At 38.6% G+C, this 21,796-nt stretch overlaps 1 protein-coding gene across 4 annotated transcripts in view; it reads right to left on the bottom strand.

The window, feature by feature from the left end:
• LOC131681490 (stathmin) overlaps window positions 1–21,796 on the bottom strand; it is a 123,343-nt gene that overhangs the window by 73,057 nt on the left and 28,490 nt on the right. For 2 of the 4 annotated variants that reach the window (XM_058962297.1, XM_058962300.1), the window contains exon 1: window positions 7,708–8,495. The exons of the other annotated variants lie outside the window; for them this stretch is intronic. In XM_058962297.1, the coding sequence (XP_058818280.1) occupies window positions 7,708–7,783 (76 nt within the window). In that variant the 5' untranslated portion in view covers window positions 7,784–8,495. Of the gene's footprint in view, window positions 1–7,707; window positions 8,496–21,796 lie in introns of those variants that run through there. 4 annotated transcript variants of the gene reach the window in all.

Below are 21,796 nucleotides of genomic sequence, written 5' to 3'. Positions count from 1 at the left end.
CACAGTGGACGCTCTCAACTCAGTGATAAATACTGCCGAGATAGCGATCCAACCAAAAAGGCGAGGTATTCGATACTGTGCGTTAGTGACACTTGACGTGAAGAACGCATTCAACAGCGCAAGCTGGGATGCCATCGCGCTCTCGTTACACCGGCTTAGCCTACCGGTGGGTCTGTACCGGATCCTGGAAAGTTACTTCCAAAACCGCGTACTGATATATGAGACCGATGCCGGTCAGAAAAGGGTTCCGATTACCGCCGGAGTCCCGCAGGGCTCGATCCTAGGCCCGGTGCTATGGAACCTCATGTATGACGGGGTTCTGAGACTGAAGTTCCCTCCTGGGGTCAAGAACGTCGGCTTTGCCGACGACGTAACCTTGGAGGTCTACGGGGAGTCAATTCCTGAGGTAGAACTAACCGCAGAACACGCGATTAGCACGGTGGAGGAATGGATGAGCGCGAGAGGCCTGGAGCTCGCTCATCATAAGACGGAGGTAGTTATCGTCAACAACCGCAAGTCGGCACAACATGAAGTTATCCATGTGGGAGAAGTCGCGATCACTTCACAGCGAAGTCTGAAGTCTCTCGGAGTCATTATAGACGACAAGCTGACCTTCGGCAGCCATGTCGACTATACGTGCAAGAGAGCGTCGACTGCTGTTGCGGCACTATCGAGAATGATGTCCAACAGCTCAAAGGTGTGCGCCAGTAGACGTAGGTTACTGGCAGGCGTTGCCGTATCTATCCTCAGATACGGCGGCCCGTCATGGTCAAGAGCACTGAGGGTAACCAGTTACCTACAGAAACTGGAGAGCACCTACCGCGCGATGTGCCTCAGAGTGATATCTGCCTACCGCACGGTATCACACGATGCATCCTGCGTGATAGCGAGCATGATGCCAGTCGGGCTGGTCATTCGGGAAGATGAGGAGTGCTTTGAGCTACGTGGAAATAGGGGAGCCCGCGAGCGCACCAGGGCGACCTCGGTCGCCAGATGGCAGCGTGAGTGGGACAACTCCTCGAAAGGTAGGTGGACTCACCGGCTGATACCTAGCATATCGAGCTGGGTGGGAAGACCCCATGGGGAAGTTCACTTCCACCTGACACAATTCCTGTCAGGCCATGGCTGTTTCCGTCAGTACCTCCACAGGTTCGGGCACGCGGAGGTCCCAGTCTGCCCAGGTGTAGATGAAACTGCCGAACACATACTGTTCGTATGTCATCGGTTCGACGTCGAAAGAAGAGCAATGCTTGACGTCTGTGGCTGGGACACAAACCCTGATACCCTTATTCAGCGGATGTGTCAATCGGTGGAGAAGTGGAACGCAGTCTCGGCTGCTACCATCCAGATTGCCAGTAGGCTACAGGTAATCTGGCGAACCGAGCAACAGACGACGGGCACGGCTAACTAGTGATTGGTTAGCTGGAGCGAAAAAGGCCAAGCGCAAAATAAGAGAGTGAATGGTCTGTTCATGCCGAGGCAGGTTGGCGCAGCGAATGGCAACCGCGTAAGGGGTAAACCCAGCCACCCCGAAGCAAGACAGAAGAGTGAGTGTATAGGCGTATAAGTGGACTGCCTCATGCCAAGACGGGAGGGTCGTAGCGTAGTATGTTGGAACTAAGCTATCGATGCCTCATGGCGTGGCAGAGGAGTGAAAGGGTGAGCATCCAAGTCAGTCTCACACTGCATGTTAAGGGTGAGCATAAAAGTCAGCCTCACAGGTTGGTAGAGGCTAGCACAAAAGTCAGCCTAGCAAGGAATGAAAAAGGTGAGCACAAAAGTCAGCCTCGCATGGTATGTCAGAAGTGGGGCCTAAGAAAAATGTCCCACATGGGATGCCAGAGGGAGTGACAAAGGTACAATAGAGTGGCACGATTGAGAGTGAATCAGGTGATAGGGTGAGCACCCAAGTCAGCCTCACATGGTATGGGTAGGGCGAGCACAAAAGTAAGCCTAGCAAGGAATGAGTAAGGTGAGCACACAAGTCAGCCTCGCATGGAACGTAAAAGGTGAGCACAAAAGTCAGCCTCATGTGGGAGTGTTTGAGAGTGAATCAAAGTGCGATTGAGAGAGCATCCAAATAAGCCTCATACAGGATGTATGAACGCGTGAGTGAGAGTGAATGAGTACATTTAGTACAGCCACCCCCCCCCCCCCCCCCCAGAAGTAATACCGAGAGGTAGTTCCTGGGAGGAATGATGGCGGAGCCCAATGGAGTTTAGTCGGTATTAATGGCTGGTCACCATTCGAGTCCGACACGCCCCCAGTGCACCCCGTGCGGTAGATTGGACCCTACCAATAGCACGTGTACTGGGCTAGGACATAAAGGTCTTCTCCATTGTAAAAAAAAAAGGCGCTGCGGCTGGCTTCATTGGTATAGAACCAGTTCTATCATTGTCGCTTAGTTGCATAAGGCTGTTCGCAACGCTCTTATGTAAATTTGTTTCATAATGACAAGCCGTCGGATAATTTTGGTCTGTCAAAATACATCTGGAACACGCTGTTCTAAATGTTGTTTATTTGTTTGTGTCTTATGTGACTCATATTGTTTATTCTGCTGTCAGTTATACCAATGAAAAAATTTGGAACAGTGTTCTATTCGTGTTTTAAATTGTGGAAAATTTAAAACAGAATAGTCGAGCTGTTTTAAATCTGATCCAAAGAAGTGCTCGAAAAACAGAACTGCATCTCAGCATTGCGATCGATCTGTTTTAGTCGGTGATGTAAAATAGATCATCCCATATAGAATACATCAGCGTTGCGAACAGCCTAAAGCACCAGATTCGCTCTTGGGTTCTATCAGTACATATCAACCATTGGCGTAGCTTGCAAATTTGCGATCAAACAAAAACCTTTCTGCCGGATGTGAGTCTGAAAACGTCATAGAATTTGTGGCTATTGCAGCATTCTGGTCATGGCACTTACTGAACTTTGCAAACTCAATTGTAACATGGTTTGCTGAGTATCATTTATATGATCTTTATCTATCCGATTACGGAACTTCAAATCATCTGATATATGATTGGCCTGCAGTAATGAAATTGTGTATCCGGATTTTCGGCTCGCCTTGTAAATAGACGAACCTATGTAGAGGGAGCCAAAACTTAAAGATATGTTATTGTTCCTTACTCAGTGCGAGTAAGGATCTATAAACTCTATCAGGAGAATTTATTATTACTTCGGAAATGACGAATCCAGCCAATTAACATTGTATTCTGTTGTTAATTTACATTTCCCTGTCCTTTTCTTTTTACACTTTTTCCTATCATTCGGGAAACGGATGAGTAGACATGACAAGACACAATTTCCCGAATAACAAGGGAAACGTGTCAATTAAGCCATTTTTTGTTTATTTGTGGCTTTAACCTTTTTAGGTCATTCGCCAGAGTCGAGCCAGTTTATTCTGATTCTTAGTATTTAGAAATGTTTTTAATTTCAAAGTTGCACCTCAAAACTAACGCTACGTACTGTGTCAGAGAAACAGACTACCTTGAAAAATCTTTTAAAATCCTCTAAACGATAACCTGCACTTTGAAGAACTACTTAAAACCGCCAGATTAATCCTAGAAAGTTGCACTTGCGTTTTCCACCCTAGAACGTTGCACTGGGGTATAAGTGTACCCCACGCGTTTGATCGCAATTTTCGCAGGTAAAAATGCAAACAAAAGAAATGTAAAATACATCATTTTCCTTGTTTTTTTATTGCAAAGACAGCTGTGTGAAAGTACGGAATTTATTGAAGCAATGATACATAAAATGGTATGATCAAAATAAAAAGTGAAAAAATCGCGGTTTTGACTTTTTTCACAAAAATTACTATAACTTGGCGAATTTTCAACCGATTTTCGAAAAAAATCAAATGATTCTAAAAGTTAAAAGAATGGTCTTGAAACGGTACAAAATGGAATTTCGATATTTTTGAAAAAGTGCAATTATTTTGAAGAGTGAAAGTTTAAAAATCGTGTTTTGGAAATGGGGTGGATATTGAAATGAAAAAATATTTCTGACCAGTAATATATTGGTAATACCAGTAATACGTTGTATACGTTACTGTTACAGCAGCTATTGTGCGCAAATTATACTTGCGAGGTATTGCTTTGAAAAACTATAAAAAATAAACAATAAAAATCAGCAAAAATGAGAACGATGTTTTGTTCCGCTTCAAAATTAAATTAAATAAATGATTAAAAACGATTCTATAATACTAATTGTTACTTACGTAGTAAAATAGCCAGTACTTAAACTGGTATTGTCAAGAATCATATTTCCACTGACAGCACGAAACCTGACAACACACTAACGGCAACCGTACACTGGGGTACAAATGTACCCCACGCCAACTTTGACACTTGCTTCCACAAAAGCCATAAGCAAACTGGCTATACTACCTGTTCCTACTCTTACTAGGAACTTCAAATTGAATTATGGTTAGGGTCCCAGGTCGGTAAATGCCGAATTCTCGTTTTCACACGACTCCAGAGAAGGCGTGGGGTAAATTTGTACCCCAGTGCAACGTTCTAGGGTTAAGTGAATTTTTTCATTTTTTTTCGAACGATCATCGATCTTTATTTCCCAACCTGAAGAATTATGTCCTGAAAGAAAGGAAGTCCCGAAAAAAAAACGATTCCAGTTATAGACTCTACCTATCTCGATCATGTTTTCGCAAGGTTCTTAATCAAGTATCGTTTTTACATTTCTATTTCTCGAAATAAATTTCAAAACTGCTTTAGCAAAGAAAAATTGCCTTAAAAATATAGAATAACCTGAATAAATGGCTCAATATCACTTTCCATAGCCTGAATGATTGAGATTTTTTTCATTTCGTTTGTAGAGGTGTTAACCTTAATGTCATTCGCCTCTTCGGGTTGGAAAAAATCTCACATAGGGGTTGGGATTCGAACATAGGTGAGCTGCGTACAAGGCAATCGATTTACCAACTACGCTATACCAGCCCACTAACGGAGATATTTTTTTTTTGAAAAAAAAAAAAATAATAAGCAGGAAACAAAAAAGAAACGTTCAGAGCTAAAAGTTGTAACATTTCCTGCAACTTCAACTGTGATCACATAGGAGAAAAGTTGAAATTTATTGCTTTTATGGATTATCGATACTGTATGGTAAACTACTGGAACAATAAAGTTTATGTATCGCTTGAAAAACTCTGCATCTGGATTAAAGACCCATCAGGGTAAAAAAAACTGCCAGTCAATCCGTGAAAAAAAACTATACAAATAAAGCTTTCAATGTAATTTGATCCCAGTTCGGCATTGTGAAGGGCTTTGTTAGGATTTACTGTCGGCCAAATATTGGCGCAGAACGGTAATAGGCCTATCACATGACAGAATGCCGGCTGGTCGGCGAATTAATACAGCAAACAAAGGACAACGATAGAGCACCTAGCAGACCGAACGGCAGTTAAGGGCAAAATCGATGTATTTTATGGCTCCTCCATGGCGGCTTCTTCCCGGCAGCCTACTACGACTTGTTACACGACAGGTAAGTTCAGTGTGTACGTATATAAAGTGCATAATTTATGCACCATTTTATAGCTGAATGTGGGGAAATACGTATCAGTTGATGCGAGCTTGGGGGCAAACATTTAAGTGCAAAAGGGTTCAAAATAAAGTAACCAAAACCTAAACGATGCGCATACAGTTTCACTCTAATCCTGGTAGTAAAATTGCTTCGAGAGCAGATTACATAGGCTCAATATGAGTCTACGTCCGAAGCTCAAAAAACACCAGCTGCTGGCGGTTATTGATCTACTATAAATGTAACACCAAGTTGGCACAAGGATCCATTAGCTTTGACCGCTTGCCGTATATCCTTGCGCATACGACGAGAGCCGTGTATATATAAAACGAAAGGTATTATCAGGATTCCCTTTTCGTGTCGTCACTGGCGTCTGTCGTTCTATTATTTCCCCTGTTCCACTTGCTCTATCGTGTCGCTCACTGCGAAAATCCGGAGCCGGTGTATGCATGACTCATAAGCCTTTTTTCACCTCACCGGTGCAAAAGTTAGGAAGTGAAAATGCATGAAACGATTTGGAAAGCACGTGAAAAATAGGTAAAACTTGCGGGGGCAAACAGTGTGGAATGTAATGGTGCTTGACGAAGGGTTTGCTGGCAAAATAACGATCATGTAATTATGCGAATATTTGGAATAGGCTTTGTAATCTGCATGCAGTCAATTGGCAGTTACATAATACTAGTTGGAATGATGAGGTGAGCACGTTAGCGGTTTGATTTGATCAGTTTTGTCAATATAGGTATAAATAGTTAAAACAGCAATGTTGCAATTAGGTTGTTTAAACATGGTTATCTCTACATTCCACTGAATGCGCATAAATTTGCCTCAATTTTTTTGTTTTGTTACAAGAAATAGGACAAAAACAAAAATGTCTCAAAAACTGTGAATTCTCGAAACGACGCGCACAATAAAATGATAAAAATATTGTTCAAATTGACCTAAGACTATTCACATTATTGTCCATTCCGCAAAAAAATGTTAAAATTTTGCTGTTAAACCAACGAAGGCCAAAGACTCACAGAAAAATCATATTTATAAGTCGTAACATCCAAATTATAGTTAGATTTTTACTTCAATGCTTTAGTAGTAACATATTTATTTTTTTTTCAAGCAAATCGCATTCGGTATAAAAATGATCCATTTGCAAATCCAAACTCCTTGTATATCATTATTGTACATGATCTATTATTACACCTTATACAGCTAACACCAACAGGCTCTTAAACGCATTTTCAAGCATTGGAACTGAGCAGTTTTTAATGAATTTTTGAAAGATCATTGCTGTAGAAAGAATTATTAATGCCCGAGTTTTGTGAAACTGGAGGTGCTACAAAAAGCTTGACAAATTATAACAAGCTAATATTATTTATACTCGTTAGTTAAAATCGTCTGAAACTTCAATGGTAATGAAGCGCAAACCAAAGAGGCATAATCCAGTCTTTCTGGTCAACATTTGATCAGTTATGAATCTAACGTCATCTACCTACTAAAATTTCACCCTAACGAATATTCAGACACCATAAAAGCCAAAATAGACATCAAATTACTTGAATGAATGATGAATGACTTTCGAAAACATCAGCTGATACGCATGAAGCATAACTAATACAACATGCCGACCGAAAAGTCATCCTATGTTACGGTTCGCATTTTTTACTAACTTTATCCAGAACGGTACAATGCAGGAATGCTTCTTGAATTTTAAGAAAGGGCTTGAAACGTCTTACGTCGTCATCACTGAAGTCCCCCGAGTAGCCTCAACCGAAAGATGAGTCATCTTTTCCATCGGCACAGTCGAGGCACGGCCCGCCAGTACGGCTTATTCTAATTACAAAATCCTTGCGATTTACAGTACAACGCGGTCGTTTGAAGGTTCTGTGGATTCGTATCATTAATATTCATATCACTAGCCGTCACGTTTCCAATTTAAATTGGATTGAAGGTTGTGTTTAACAATGTGCCATTCCGCTTATCCTGTATACCGGAACAAAGGGATACAAGACACTATCGAGGCCCACAGGCGAGATTTTGACAGATATATATTCCGAAATTGGAACGATGGTGCTAAATCTTGATTGTCACCGTAATCCTGGTAATAAAGGCACCTTGATGAGCAGCGAGTAGGGTGGGATTAGGGTATGGTATGAGGTATGGGGAAAAAGGAGAAGATCTTACCTGCCGGCAGAATGGGTGCTCGGCACGTGTGGCAGAAGCACTGCAGAACGGAATCTCGGACTAATCCAATCAACATTTTGTCGCGGTGTACTGTGACAGAAGGTTTAGAAAATACACTAAAAATAAGCTTAAAAAGAGTATTGAACCTAAAGATGTTTCACTTTTTCTGGTATTTTACACAATTTTTTCTCGATTTCGCGTGAATGTGCGGTGACGACTGCGGTACAACTGAATCTAGGATATGAAAAAACCTACTCCGTTCGGATACTCTCGCTCTCACTGAATGGTCAAAATTTCGGTCTGGCAGCAGTTAATTAAAAATTAGAACGAGCACCAATTTAATATCACCAACCGACACATCCGTAAATCGTTTTTTTTCAGAATATTTCCTCTAAATGCTGCAATGGAATTACTGTACGGCTCACGGATAAAATATTTTTTCCTGACGCTCAGGGTGGGGCACACATAACACGAGGGTAAAACTTTATCCTTTTCACCAAAGTGGTCTTCCACATACACGTCTCAATTGCTCTTCAAACTCTCCGAACGGTCGACCAGGGCCTCTCCGCTGCTGTATGGTGTGCTTTTCCTGTAGGCTTTTCTTCACCACCACGTGCTTCCTCGGCCTTGCGGTTTACCTCGACTGGTTTTCCTTGCTTGGAGGCAACAAGATATCCTAGTGCTAGCGGATCTGTACACGTCGAATTCTGAACAGGGACTGCGCCGTTTCGAATCACCGGCAAATGGATATTGCTACCGTGTTGAAGCGTATAATCTCGTATCCTAACCGAATCTGAGAGAACTTCCTACTGCTAGGTGGAAATCGTGAAAAACAGCCTCTCTCACACACATTCCCATACGCAATCGACCGGTAATACATTTCTCGCTTCCCTAAACCCCTCTTTCCACCGGAAAGCGTCAGAACGAAAACGAAAAATCAATACTGGTAGCTTATATCCTTGAACAGGCAGGATAATGTTCACCCCACTGCATACCAATACAGACATAGTACACAATAATGAGGGAGAGGAAAACTCGAAGCTTTCTTGTTTCTCCCGAGCCGACAGGGACACATCAATGATTGCGTTTGGCGTGTTCTATTGTGGGAATATTAAACGAAAGTTTGTTTGCGTGCTTTTCACACCGGCAGTATTGGATGAAGTTTGGTCTAGCTGTCTCAAAGGAGCCGATAGCAATATGTACACTGCCTGCTGTCGTTGGTTACCATGTGGTGTTCAAGAAAAAATAAGCTTTAATCAATTTTCCTCCTCCTTGGGATTCTTAGGGTGCTATACATTATGAATAGGAAAATGTGTATTAATTGTTACATGGTTTGCGTTAAACCAAACCGAGCTAAGCGCCATAATTTTATCTGGTATTTTTCCTGCCAAAATTCAATTTTCAATAATTTACCATTAAAATGGAAAGGCACTGGGCATAATTTTTGCTTTCGTTTACTATTAGAGTTCTCTAAAATAAACTGATGTGCATGGTTTTTATGCTACAATCGATGTGATAGCGTTTTTTGGACATATACACAAAATGGTGCTCGATCCTCTTTGGGTTAACACCGGCCTTTCTCTTTCATGGAACCTACAATCGCAATACTACTGGGTCATTCCATGCGAAGTGATCAAGGCACGTGTAATCGACCTTCACGGATTTGAACCAAATTTGAAGGAATTGTGCATCCAGGGCCAATATATAAAAACCCAAATTTTTGTAACAATTGAACCACCCCTCGGGTCATGGGAGCACCCCCCGTTTTGGCAAATTGCCAAAACCCTTGATTTTCTTTTGATCATATCTCCGGTTCTATTTACTCTAGAATCAAACCGCAAGTTGGCTTTTGAAGAAAATTGTTCAAGGAGTCTAGGAAAAATATTATTTTTTGCCGGCAGTGCTGCCAACTATGCAATTTTTTCAGTTAAAGATTAAAAGTTAATTTTTCTTTCAATACATATTTTAATTTTGAAAATTTTAATGCCATTGCGTTCCTCAGACATTTCTACATAAAAAACACTTATCATCTCAATATGATATGAGCGCATCCTGAGATACACCGTTTTGAATAGAAAAAACCGCAATTTCCCATTCTTGAACAATTTTCTTCAAAAGCCAACTTGCGGTTTGATTCTAGAGTGAATAGAACCGGAGATATGATCAAAAGAAAATCAAGGGTTTTGGCAATTTGCCAAAACGGGGGGTGCTCCTATGACCCGAGGGGTGGTTCAATTGACACAAAAATTTGGGTTTTTATTTATATATTGGCCCAAGATGAACAATTCCTCCAAATTTGGTTCAAATCCGTGAAGGTCGATTTCAAGTTTGCATCTTTTTTTGATCACTTCGCGTGCAATGACCCTTATAAACTACTCTTGATACCTATATGAAAAGGTGACACCACTGTTTCTCAGAGATGCCCGAGCAAAGTCGAACATCAAAATTACAACAAGTAGAATTCATATTTTGATGATAGCATCGAATTGAAATCTTATTTTGCTATCAGTTTAAGATTTTTTAAATATGACATCAAATTTTGATCTCATTTTGCTATCCTTGTGTCTTAGAAGAACTTTCTATGTATATATTTCTTTGGTGAAACATCAAAGTGAATACAAATTTTATCAAAAAAAAATTCAGCATCTCACTGATAACAGATTTAGTTTTCTGTTTTATGTCATAGGACTATTTTGCTCCTCTCCATTTGATCTTTTAACCGTTAAAACGACCAAAACAACAACCTCAGTAATCATTTGCCGAACATCACAACATCAAATTTAGTTTTCAATTTGTTGTCAGACTCTGTTCGGGTAGCTAGACCGGGCTAGTCTCAAATGAAAGGTATAATCTTCCCATCAGCTGCTATAGATTTTTTTGTCGATCGGAGCTCCGGTTCCGGTGTTATGGGTAGAAGACTGCGGTCCGCTACCGTGCTATCAAAATGATGCAAAACTAATTGAAATGGGTGCAAAATTACTTGGTTTTTCCAGTCTCTCTCAATAATGACTAAGCTGACCAACTCTTACGAAAAAAGCCGTACACTATGCGAACCGTTTGCCTGAGAGTGGTGAACGATTACGCTTCATTGCTGAATGGTGTGCGGATTTTTCCGCCAGAGTTGGTCAGTTTAAGGGGTTATATACAAAGTTGGAACTCAAAAAATCGAAAAAAAAATTATTGAATATTTTAAAATTACATACCTTTGAAAATATCTGTACGAAATTTCATCCAGATCAGAGCACTAGATTTCAAACTACAGCCGTTCGCAGCGCGTAGATTCTTCCGCGAATGAAGTTAACACAAAACTTTAAACGCAATTATCTCGGAACTATGTTTTTTTGAAAAGTACCGTTGCGGTGAACGTGATATCTTAAAAACTATTCATCCGATCTTCATACATTTTTTTGAATTGTTTGTATTTGTTCCTTTTCAACCAAAAATTTTGTATGGTTCCTTTTCAACCAAAAATTTTCCATTCTTCGCAATGAATTTTTGTTCAAAATTTTGAGCACCAAAAAACTCAATTTTTTGGTCAACATGTTTTATTTGTAGGAAAAAAAATATTGGGAAATTGATCCGTTCAAGTACACCACAATACATTTTTCTTCAATAATCTTTTTACTTTTTTGATTTCTGTTGAGCGGTTTGGCTTGGAGAGTGTTCACCGCAAACTTTATTTCGAACTTCGATAGTACTACTAACGAACTGTTTTCTGCACAAAATACAACGGCGCGAGTGCCGGAGGGTGTGTACATTGCTCGAAATTCAACAAAACTATTTTTTGTATGTTTAACTAACATTTTCGTGATTTTATATATTTAGGTATTGTAGGAAATTCATAGTAAAAAAGAAAACAATTTTGCGTGAATTAAACTAAAATTTCCGTGATTTTTACATATTACACAAATTTTACATTGCACAAATTCACCGCAGAAAACGAAACAATTTTTCGTGGTTTAACCGAAAATTTTCGTATTTTTTTGAATATTTAGTGTACATTGCACGAAACTAATCGTAGAAAACAAAACCATGTTTTGTGACTGAAACGAAAATTTTCGTGATTTTTAAATATCGATCTATTTAATATAAAAAAATCGATATTGTCAAACATCGATCCTAAAAGATCGGATGAAAAAATATGCGAAAATTTTACACGGTGAACGCTAACGAAGCATTCGTGATACATATATACAAATATTTGGCAAAATAACGAAACATTTAGTTTCAATCGCGAAAAATAGTTTCGTTTTCTACGATTAATTTCGTGCAATGTACACTAAATATTTAAAAATCACGAAAATTTTCGTGTCATCCACAAAAATTGGTTTGTTTTCTGAGATGAATTTCGTACAATGTACACTAAATATTTAAAAATCACGAAAATTTTCGTATCAACTACAAACACGTTCAAGTCAGGAAAAATTGGTTCGTTTTCTACGATGAATTTCGTGCAATGTACACTAAATATTTAAAGATCACGAAAATTTCCATTCAGCAAGTCATATTTTAGTTCAGGCAATGAGAACATATAATCTATTTTTAGTAGATTTACGAATAAATTCGTTCAGTGATATGAACTTTTTGGGGATTCTTAGAAAAAAAATCGTTCATATTACGAAAGATGCTCGTAAATATTACAGACTTTCGTGTATTTTATCAAACGAATCGTTTGATTAATGAAACAGAATGAAAATGATTTGTATTAAGCCTACGAAAGTCGTTTCGTGGTTTTAACGAAAAAAATCGTATCGAAAATCAAAAAGTATCCGTGGAACTACGAATGATTAATCAAATGTACGAAAAATTGGTATACTTTACCAAAGTTTTCTGTACGAAACCTATTCGTAGCAGATTTACGAATATACTCTCTCAGTGTAGGTGGATGTGCTTCCATATCACAAATCAATAATCAAAATAATCAAAACAAAGTTGACTTGAGATCGGTTCAGCAATTACTTAAATAAGTGTACGGTGCAGATGTGCGAGCGTGAGGACGTTACGATCGCGTGGGAATGAGTATTTTTTGTTCATGCTTGAGACCGCGTCTATTAGATTATATGTACTACAAATAGCGTTCGTTAAACTATAGAGGCGTTTTATGTTTGCCAAATCTTCGTCGTTTATTTGTACGTGGATAATCGAGATTGCATGTTCGTCTCTGTGTGTCATCGCAAGGGGTTCGGGCGTTTGTAAGTTAACGTGTTCGATCTCGTGGGCGTTTGTATGTCGCGTGTGCTAGCGTGAGTGTGTAACTTCGCGTACATCAACAAGATTTTATAATCGTGTGGCCACCAAGTATCTGATACATAATTTTCAGTGGATGGTTCAGATTCCACATACCACTAGACTTCCCGGTCGTGTCGCCATGGAACATGTTATCTAGTGGATATGAGCGTCATTTTTTTAATATTTTGATTATAGAGGTCTTAGGCTCCTTCCCCTCTCTCCGGGTTAGAGAAATCTCTAACCCTATCTGCGGGTTTGGGAATCGAACACAGGTGAGCTGCGCACAAGGCAATCGATTTACCAACTACGCTATGCCCGTCTCCTGAGCGTATTTTTTTTATTGTTCTAACTGAAGTCGTAGACCTAGGCTGCTACGCACGTGAGAAGGGACTTCTGGACGTAACCGATTTATTATCGCGCAAAATTGGGTTTTTGTACATTCCTGCTTGAGACCACGTTTATAAGTTTATTAGTCCTAAAAAAGTGCTAAAACGGTAATTTAATCGTCGGAGTTTTGTATTTGTGGGCGTAGTTGTGTGTGGACGAAGCTCAAGCGTTTGCATGTTAACGTGTATGTTGCGTCTGCAAGCTTGCATGTAATTTCGCGTGGATAAATTCGGTTTTATAACCGTGTAGTCATTCGCATATTCGCATATGTTCTTGAATGATCGCGCGGACCGTGTATCCGATACTTAATTTTCAGTGTATGCTTCAGATACTAGAAGAGAGGTAAATTTATAAGTGCTAAAACGTTCACTTAATAACCGGGGTGTTTTATGGTGGCGAGATCGCTGACGTATGTGTGGATGATAGCAATTTCATGTTCGCGTTTGTGATCAGGTTTGTGTTATCGCGAAAGCCACGTGTTTGGGGTGTGACAGATTGTGAGTGTATATGAGAGAATATGCAATTTATCGTGTTAGTGAGTGTTAGTATGAATCAAATTTAAGATATATTAATAAAAGAAAGCATAACATGTCGAATAAAGAAAAAAAGATGTAAAGAGATTAATTAGAAGTATATTGATTGAGCGATTTTATTTGTGGTATACATAGGTAGTGGAAAAGCAAACTAATAAAAATACAACAACTGCCAGTGAAGTGTCGTCATAAAAATTTAAAAAAAAAAGCTGACTAATGAAGTACAAGAATATAACACATGTAACATGCAATGAAACTACTTGAGCTCGCCTAATTGCCAGCAAATGATTTACCATTAACGATAATTGCGTTCTATAAGACTTTTGTCACACTATGCTGACAGGGAATGGACGATTCACGTGCGTCGGTAAATTATTCGTACCTAAATTTATCCAATCTTCCCAAATGAACCAAATTAAATGCTCGAATTGAACACCGGAAAAATATGACAAACGAATTCTGGGGAGGAAAGAATTTCACGTGAGATAATGAATTGCCCACTATTCTATCATATACGCCAGTACTGCGTTCATTACCTAATGACTAGTACATTGCACTTAGACAGTGATACTAAAACCACAATTATTACTACACTAACACTAATAGGCTTCTACTCTTAAATTTCTTTAATGGTTGATCGCTAGTTTGGCCTGGCGCAAAGTATGAAAAAACACAAAACATTAAAAAGGCTCATAAGTCCACGCGGTCTCCTCGATGCTCCACCATTGAGGCGTAATGCAATAACCATCTTAAAGCTATTAGAGGTTCTTTGAAACTGATGTTCGCAATATGCTTGATGAAGTTGGCAGCATCGTCAAACCCATCAACCTTGGGGAGGGGATAATGAGGCGTCATTTTGCATGAATTATTAATCCCAATGTTGCCAATTAGGTAGTTCATATCATTTCACACCACTTACTAAATACCGTCATAATCAACGGGTCCGGAAGCCACTTAATGCCACTTCAGTTTCTCGGAGATGGAACCAATGTGACCAAACTTAGTCTCAAATGCAAGTTTTTGCATCCCTCTGCTATGAAATTTCATCACAATTTGATTTCCGGTTCCGGAATTGCGCGAAGTTCTCCACATTACCTTCCAACTTACAATTTTGGTGATTTTGAACATGATCAGTCGGACCAACTCTAGCAAAAACAAATATTTTCAGCTAGTTTCCGTGAAAAAAGATAGCCTATTTCATTTTCTTCACTAGAGGACACGGTGTTCCTAAAACCGTTAACGAAAAAATGACCATAAATTTGTCATACGGCATTCGAAAGATACAGTATCCAAGCATCTTCTCAGTGAATTTCAAAATGATCCATCGAGAGAATCGAGAGAAATTGCAATTTGAAGTTTTATGACACGTTTCATAAGGCTACCAGCAAACACCCACGGATTTGATCCTATCTCTATAAACAAAAAATATTTGTCTACTTATTTAGTACATGGCATTCGAAAGATATAGTAATCAAGTAAATCAAGTAATCCTGCAAGTTTGAAAATATTTCATTGACGGAATCGAAATTTAGAACGGTTTGTATGTGGTATGCGGTCATAGATGGGTTTTCTCCCAGACTTCAAGCGTGAATCCATGTTTGTTCATTGATTATTTAGATCGTTTATACGTGTCGCGGTTTTTAAAGGAAAACCTTACTATTTAATTACATAAATATAATGTACAAAAGGTGTTATTTATATGGTGCACTGAAAAGATATGAAAATAGGGTTGTCTACCAAACGTTAGATATAATGTGTAAATTAAAAAAAATGGATAAAAGTCGGAATGTTTACTTCAAAAGGCCATATCTCAATAGTTTGTTGACCAATTATAATTATTTTTTCATAATTGAAGTTAAGATATTATGTATCTGAACCCTCAACATTGAAGCATAATTGTTAGAAACTAGGTGTCTAATATAAGACTACTTGACTACATTTTCTGGAACGTAACGATTGCTGTAAACTCATAATGATAGTAGATACATATTATCAAGATCACAGCAAGCGGAAGCTCATACTGTCCATGGGAAAATGACACCTAAAACATAGCACGTTCGTCGCATTAGGACACACTCTTGTTGTATTATATAGGAGCAACAATTTCTGCTCCAAAAATATATCGACCTGTTCGCATCACGCTGCGTTTGCTTTTTCAGTGGTTTTTGGTACTTAGTTCGCTAAATCCGAAGCATGAACACTACACGTCTCTTATATACGTTCCGTGGTAGGTACCATTTTTATAGCCGGAGATAAAAATGTTCCAGTAGATAACCATCAGTCGCCATCGATGGCAAGATTCCGCTTTCGACTTACACTCACGAAAGGACGACATACGAGCAAGTGTGAGTCGCTGCTGCAGGAAAAACCTCCGAAAAGCTTAATTTAGCGAATGGGACGAGACGAAACAACCAACTGTGTAGGACAATATTACTCGAGGATGCACACAGCTGAAAATCCGGATGAGTCATAGCTTTTCTTGCCGACGGTCGCGATTTTTTCTACTTGTTTTGCGTCTGCTAATACAATGAGCTTGGTAGGCTGGTCTGGTACCACATTTAGCTGAAGAACAAAGAATAAAAGAAAGAATAAGAGTGTGGGTGGATATGCTCCGCTACATAAAAGTTGCGAATGCTATTGCGCTTACAGACAAATGAGATGTCTACTGGGTCGTTAGTTTCTACAATTGGAATTAGATCTGTGCAGCGCCGTGTTAAGTTGCCAATGCTGACATTTTGGCAAAGTGTCTTTTAATGCCACGTATTATTTATCTCATCCAAATTATTTTATCCAAAGCATTAAAAATACTAGCGCATTTAAGAAGCTCAAACGATTAGCGCAATTTGTAATGAGAAAACCGATAAATCTTTTTTTTTATTCATTTCGTTTATTTGATAGGCACAAATGCGTTAGCTTGGCGGTGTCAAATATTTTTGTTTTTACATTTTGAATATCTTAAAACTAGGAGGTTACAATGTTGAAATATTTTTTTTTATAAAAGAGAAAAATTTTACAGCTATCTTAAGACTAGAAAAAAGATTCTATATACAAGAGAGGGGGCAAAAGATTTTTTTTCATGAAAAATTTTAAAACAAGGAATTCAATAGTAATAGTTTTTTGGAAAATATTAGATAAATCTTTTGACTATTAACGAAAGCTACGGCTTTTCCACCTCAATAATGTCTAACATCGTCATTTGAAGGTTTTCTGCTGATAATTATTTCACAACACCAGCACACAGTGGAGGGTCTTCGAACAAAAGTCGGAGAAAACCAAAAATGTTGTTCAATGTGGCTGAAAATTGCATGTCAAGGTGACTTTGAGGTGTTGAGCTCATTTTTAATGTCAAAAGTTATAAAAGATGAGATATACCATTTTTATGATAAATCTTTTTTTGCTGATTAGATATATCTAAAACTACATATAACAACATAATAATTGGATAAAACTACTTTCAATCTCCACAAAAAGTGTTTGTTTACGTTTTATTCAGTTTTTATTTTACACTAATCACCATGCTCCTCCATGTCAGTCAACATTTAAAATGGTCAATTTTAAACCCCTCTGGGCAAAAAGGGGCAAAACGAGACTTTGAGATTCGAAAAGTAGATGATTTCCCATAGAATGTATAATAAGTGACCGTTCCGAACTGTTTCGCCTGATTGCTATTGTCATAATCAACGGGTCCGGAAGCCACTTATTGCCACTTCAGTTTCTCGGAGATGGAACCAATGTGACCAAACTTAGTCTCAAATGCAACTTGTTACATCCCTCTGCTATGAAATTTCATCACAAATCGATTTCTGGTTCCGGAATTGCGAGAAGCTCTCCACATTACCTTCCAACTTTCAATTTTGGTGATTTTGAACATGATCAGTCGGAGTTTTCTCTTTTTTATTATAGAGGGGGTCATTCGCCTCTTTTTACGGGTTAATAAAAATCTCTTTAGAAAAATCTCTAACGCTATGCGCGGGGTACAAACCAATCGATTTACTAACTACGGTATGCCCGCTCCTTCAAAATAATCACTGTAGAATACGTTTTCCATTTTGGGAAAAATTTCGGCAAGTTTTCGCAAGAAAACATGTATCTGCTAACAGATATTGGTCCAACATGAGTTGTTGGATAAAGGTGAAAATATATGATTTTTTTCGCTTTTTCGATGAACCTATTTCTCCATTTTTGATGTCGCAGTAATTTGTTAGGATGTATCTTAAAGGAAGCTCTAGCGAAATTAAAGGAACTTCGACCGCACAGTAGGACCGAAAACGTTGATGCGGCTGATCTAATAAGAAGGATGGTGACGCATAGTGAGGCGAAAATGGAAAAAGACGGTCAAAAATCTTTCCTGAGTTTCACAGATGTTTTCATGCTATTATGTCTTCAGGAATGTTTCTTAGTACTACATTCTACATCTTTTAGGATAAGTACTTTAATTATTCTTAAGGTACAACTGTCATTTAAAAACAATTTTTTTTAGCTTGATAACAGAATTTTTTTTGCACGAAATCTTATAATGCAATTTATTTTGAACAACTTTGATGAACATATCCGCCATCTATATATTTTTCTTTAAGAGATATGTACGTTACACCTTAAAATTAGTTTTTTATCTTTCTCTTCTACAACTTAATTTTTTCTACATTGAAATGTTCTAGAGAGTTTTAGATATCAAAACACAATAACTTTTCTGAATACTCCAATGATGTATGACATGTGTTTCGGGAGATAAATTTTTCTCTAAAAAATGCTCTTTTCATTACAAAATTTCTCAAACTTGTGAAACTTTGTGAACCAAAACTCAGCATGATTAGATTCATCATGTTATGTAGTATATGTAAGCGTAGTATACCAATCCGGACATTTCGGGGTTTTAGTATCCATGCATTTTTATACTTCATAATGTATGGATATTTCACTGTATCTGTAGAACCCTCATTAGTAAATCAACACGTCATAATACAGAATACTAAACTCAATGCAAAATATATCTTCTATTATCAACAACATGTAATAAAAGTGAACGTGTACTTTGTTTGTTTGTAGCTCTGATGTGACCAAAGTAGAAAGTAGACAGCACGGTTTCCGGTGTTCTTCCAAAAATGTACACAAGATAAACGTAACAGGTTTGTCGTTTGCTTTGCGCTGGCTCGGGCAGCAGCAGAAAGCACACTGAGTTTTGCATAACCGATGTCTGTGGTGGTTGGAAAAGACTACTTTCACCCTTTTACTTACCCTCTATCATAGGCTTACTGCTCCCTAAAGGGCGAACACGAAATTATTGCGACACATTCAACAGGGCATAACTTTTTTACCATTGGGTAAAAATCAACCAAATTTTGCACACTTTCTCATTGATGTGTATTGTTTACATGCTGTCAAACTCGGAGTCGTGTTTTTCGATTCAACGAAAATGGAGGTGAACCAACACGAGTCGAGAGAACAAATTCTTTCCAAGCACCTGGAATTTCCTGACCTGTCGCACCGGCAGTTGGGAAAAATGTTGAACATTCACCATTCAACCGTATCCAGAGTGCTGAAGCGGTTCCAGGAGCGGTTGACGTTGGACCACGGCAAAGTAGCTGGAAGAAAACCGGGACCGGAGAACAAAAAGACGGAGGGAAAGGTGAAGCGGATGATTAAAGCAAATCCCAACGCCTCAAGCCGTGATTTGGCTAAAAAGATCGGCATGTCGCAGAGCTACGTCCAGAATGCAAAGAAGAGAGCTGGACTACATACATACAAGGTACAGAACTTCCCAAACCGCGTTGACCGGCAACAATCGACGGCTAAAACTCGGGAACGGAAGCTCTACGAGAAGATGCTGACAAAATATGGCTGCTGTGTGATGGACGACGAAACGTATATAAAAGCCGATTTTAAGCAAATTCCGGGGTTGGAGTTTTTCACCGGCAAGAGCAAGTTCTATGTGGACGATAAATTTAAGAAGAAGAAAATGTCGAAGTTCGCCTCCAAATATCTCATTTGGCAGGCCATCTGCTCTTGCGGACTGAGGAGTGAGCCTTTCGTGACAAAGGGCACAGTAAATGGCGAGATCTACAAATCTGAGTGCCTCGAGACACTGTAAAGACTTTGGTAGCGGATGACACTGTAAAGACTTTGATGGAGGGCATCAAGCGAAAATGCGGTCAATTTTACACTCAAGGCTCCATCGATTAACTTTTCTTTTGATTTTTTAAGTAAATATATGTATAAAACTACCCTAAAATTTTGGTTTGATTTTAAACATTATAAGAAAATTGGCATGACATTTTCGGTGTCGCAATAATTTCGTGTTCGCCCTTTAATTCATCTGTGCTCCTCTATTCATCCTACCCATTTGAACACATTAGTTAGAGCAGTATTTGCTATCTCTATTCAACGCATTAGCTCAAATGGTAGGATGAATAAGGGTACGTTGTACTCGACTTTTCGCTTCGCTCAAACGCGAGCATTTTACATTTTTTAGACAAACATTTTAACTGTGCTGCTTCTAAGGAACGAAACAAATATGATTATACCTATTTAAGCGCAATCAAGTCACTCTAAGTCGAGCTATCAACGAAATAGTGTGACATCCTGACTAATGAGATGAATAAGAGCTCGTCTACCCTACCTAATTATTCACTAAAATTATTTTAATCGGTTGGTACGGTTTAAGATTTCGGAAGTTACTAATTTCCAAGTTCCTGAATGACGATTGGTGATCATGCAAAAAAGGCACCATTCATCGAGTGGTGCGTTAGTAACATTCTTAATTATACAAAATAACTAAAATTATATTTAGATCGTAGAAATAATACATAGAATGCAAGTAAACTTTGCAAAATCATCATTGATCATGTTTGATGAAATAAGTAATAAGTAATATAAATAAATAGATACAATGTAACTTCAAATTATTCGATAAGAAATGTAGAAGAACAAATAACCTAGCAATCTATAGATGAAAATTATTTTTGGTCTGAATTATCTATGAGTGGCCGTAGGCATTCAGTACGAAAATGGTTCATAATAAGATATTATCGAATCAATTAGGGTTTCCAAGGAGCAAACAACTTTATCGTGTTTGAAAGCGGTGGATAATCTATTTATATGGCCCTCTCCTTTCTCAGCTGTAACGCCGTCGATGAAGTGCTAATGAATACGAAATAAATTAATTATAGGGTTGATAAGTTTGATGGTAACGGTAAACTTTCAGAATTGCCGCGTACCTATGTATGGGTGGAAAAGCATTTCTCTGCAAATTCTCGCGGGCGATTCACGGTATAATAATGCCTTCATAATGGGGCGAAAGGGGTGTCAAAGTGATGGTGCTCTAAAAGGCGCATCCTGGGTGGAATAATCCCTTTATGGATGAGTGGAACATACAAAGCCACAAGCTTAAATTTTAGTGATTACAAAAACACGGGAATTTTCTATTTAAAGATTTCTAAGGATTTGAAGAGTTTTATGACATTGTCTTGGATTCAGCTCTATACATATATCCGTTACAAATAGAAACCAAAATTATTAGAGTAGAATAAGGGCGAGATGTTAGATACTCGAGATGATGACCATCTCGAGTATCTAACTATCGAAACGATGATCTCATTTGAACACTATAGCAATAATACAAATAAGTTTTTGAACAACTTTCGAGTGAAGCAATATTATAATATAATAACATTTGAATAATGCATAATTACTCGATTTTCTATATATTTTTAACGACATTCAATTAGCTAGCGATTATTGGGTAGGGAAAGTTATAAAAATTTAGAGCCATAGTATACAAGTGAGAGCAAGGAAGTGAAATATACAGATCGGAAAACTAGAAGTGGCAGGGTCACTAGAAACAGGCTTAAAATCTTACGGGCTAATCTTCTGTCTTCTGCTGGCAGGAGTCGAGCTTAGGCAGCATAACTACGAATCACTCAAGTCTACCAACATGTCTCCTG

The sequence above is a fragment of the Topomyia yanbarensis genome, chromosome 2 (assembly GCF_030247195.1).
Source record: "Topomyia yanbarensis strain Yona2022 chromosome 2, ASM3024719v1, whole genome shotgun sequence".
Classification (NCBI taxonomy): Eukaryota; Metazoa; Arthropoda; class Insecta; order Diptera; family Culicidae; genus Topomyia; species Topomyia yanbarensis.
Note: the sequence above shows the minus strand (reverse complement) of the source record. Positions and strands in the feature narration are given on the sequence as shown.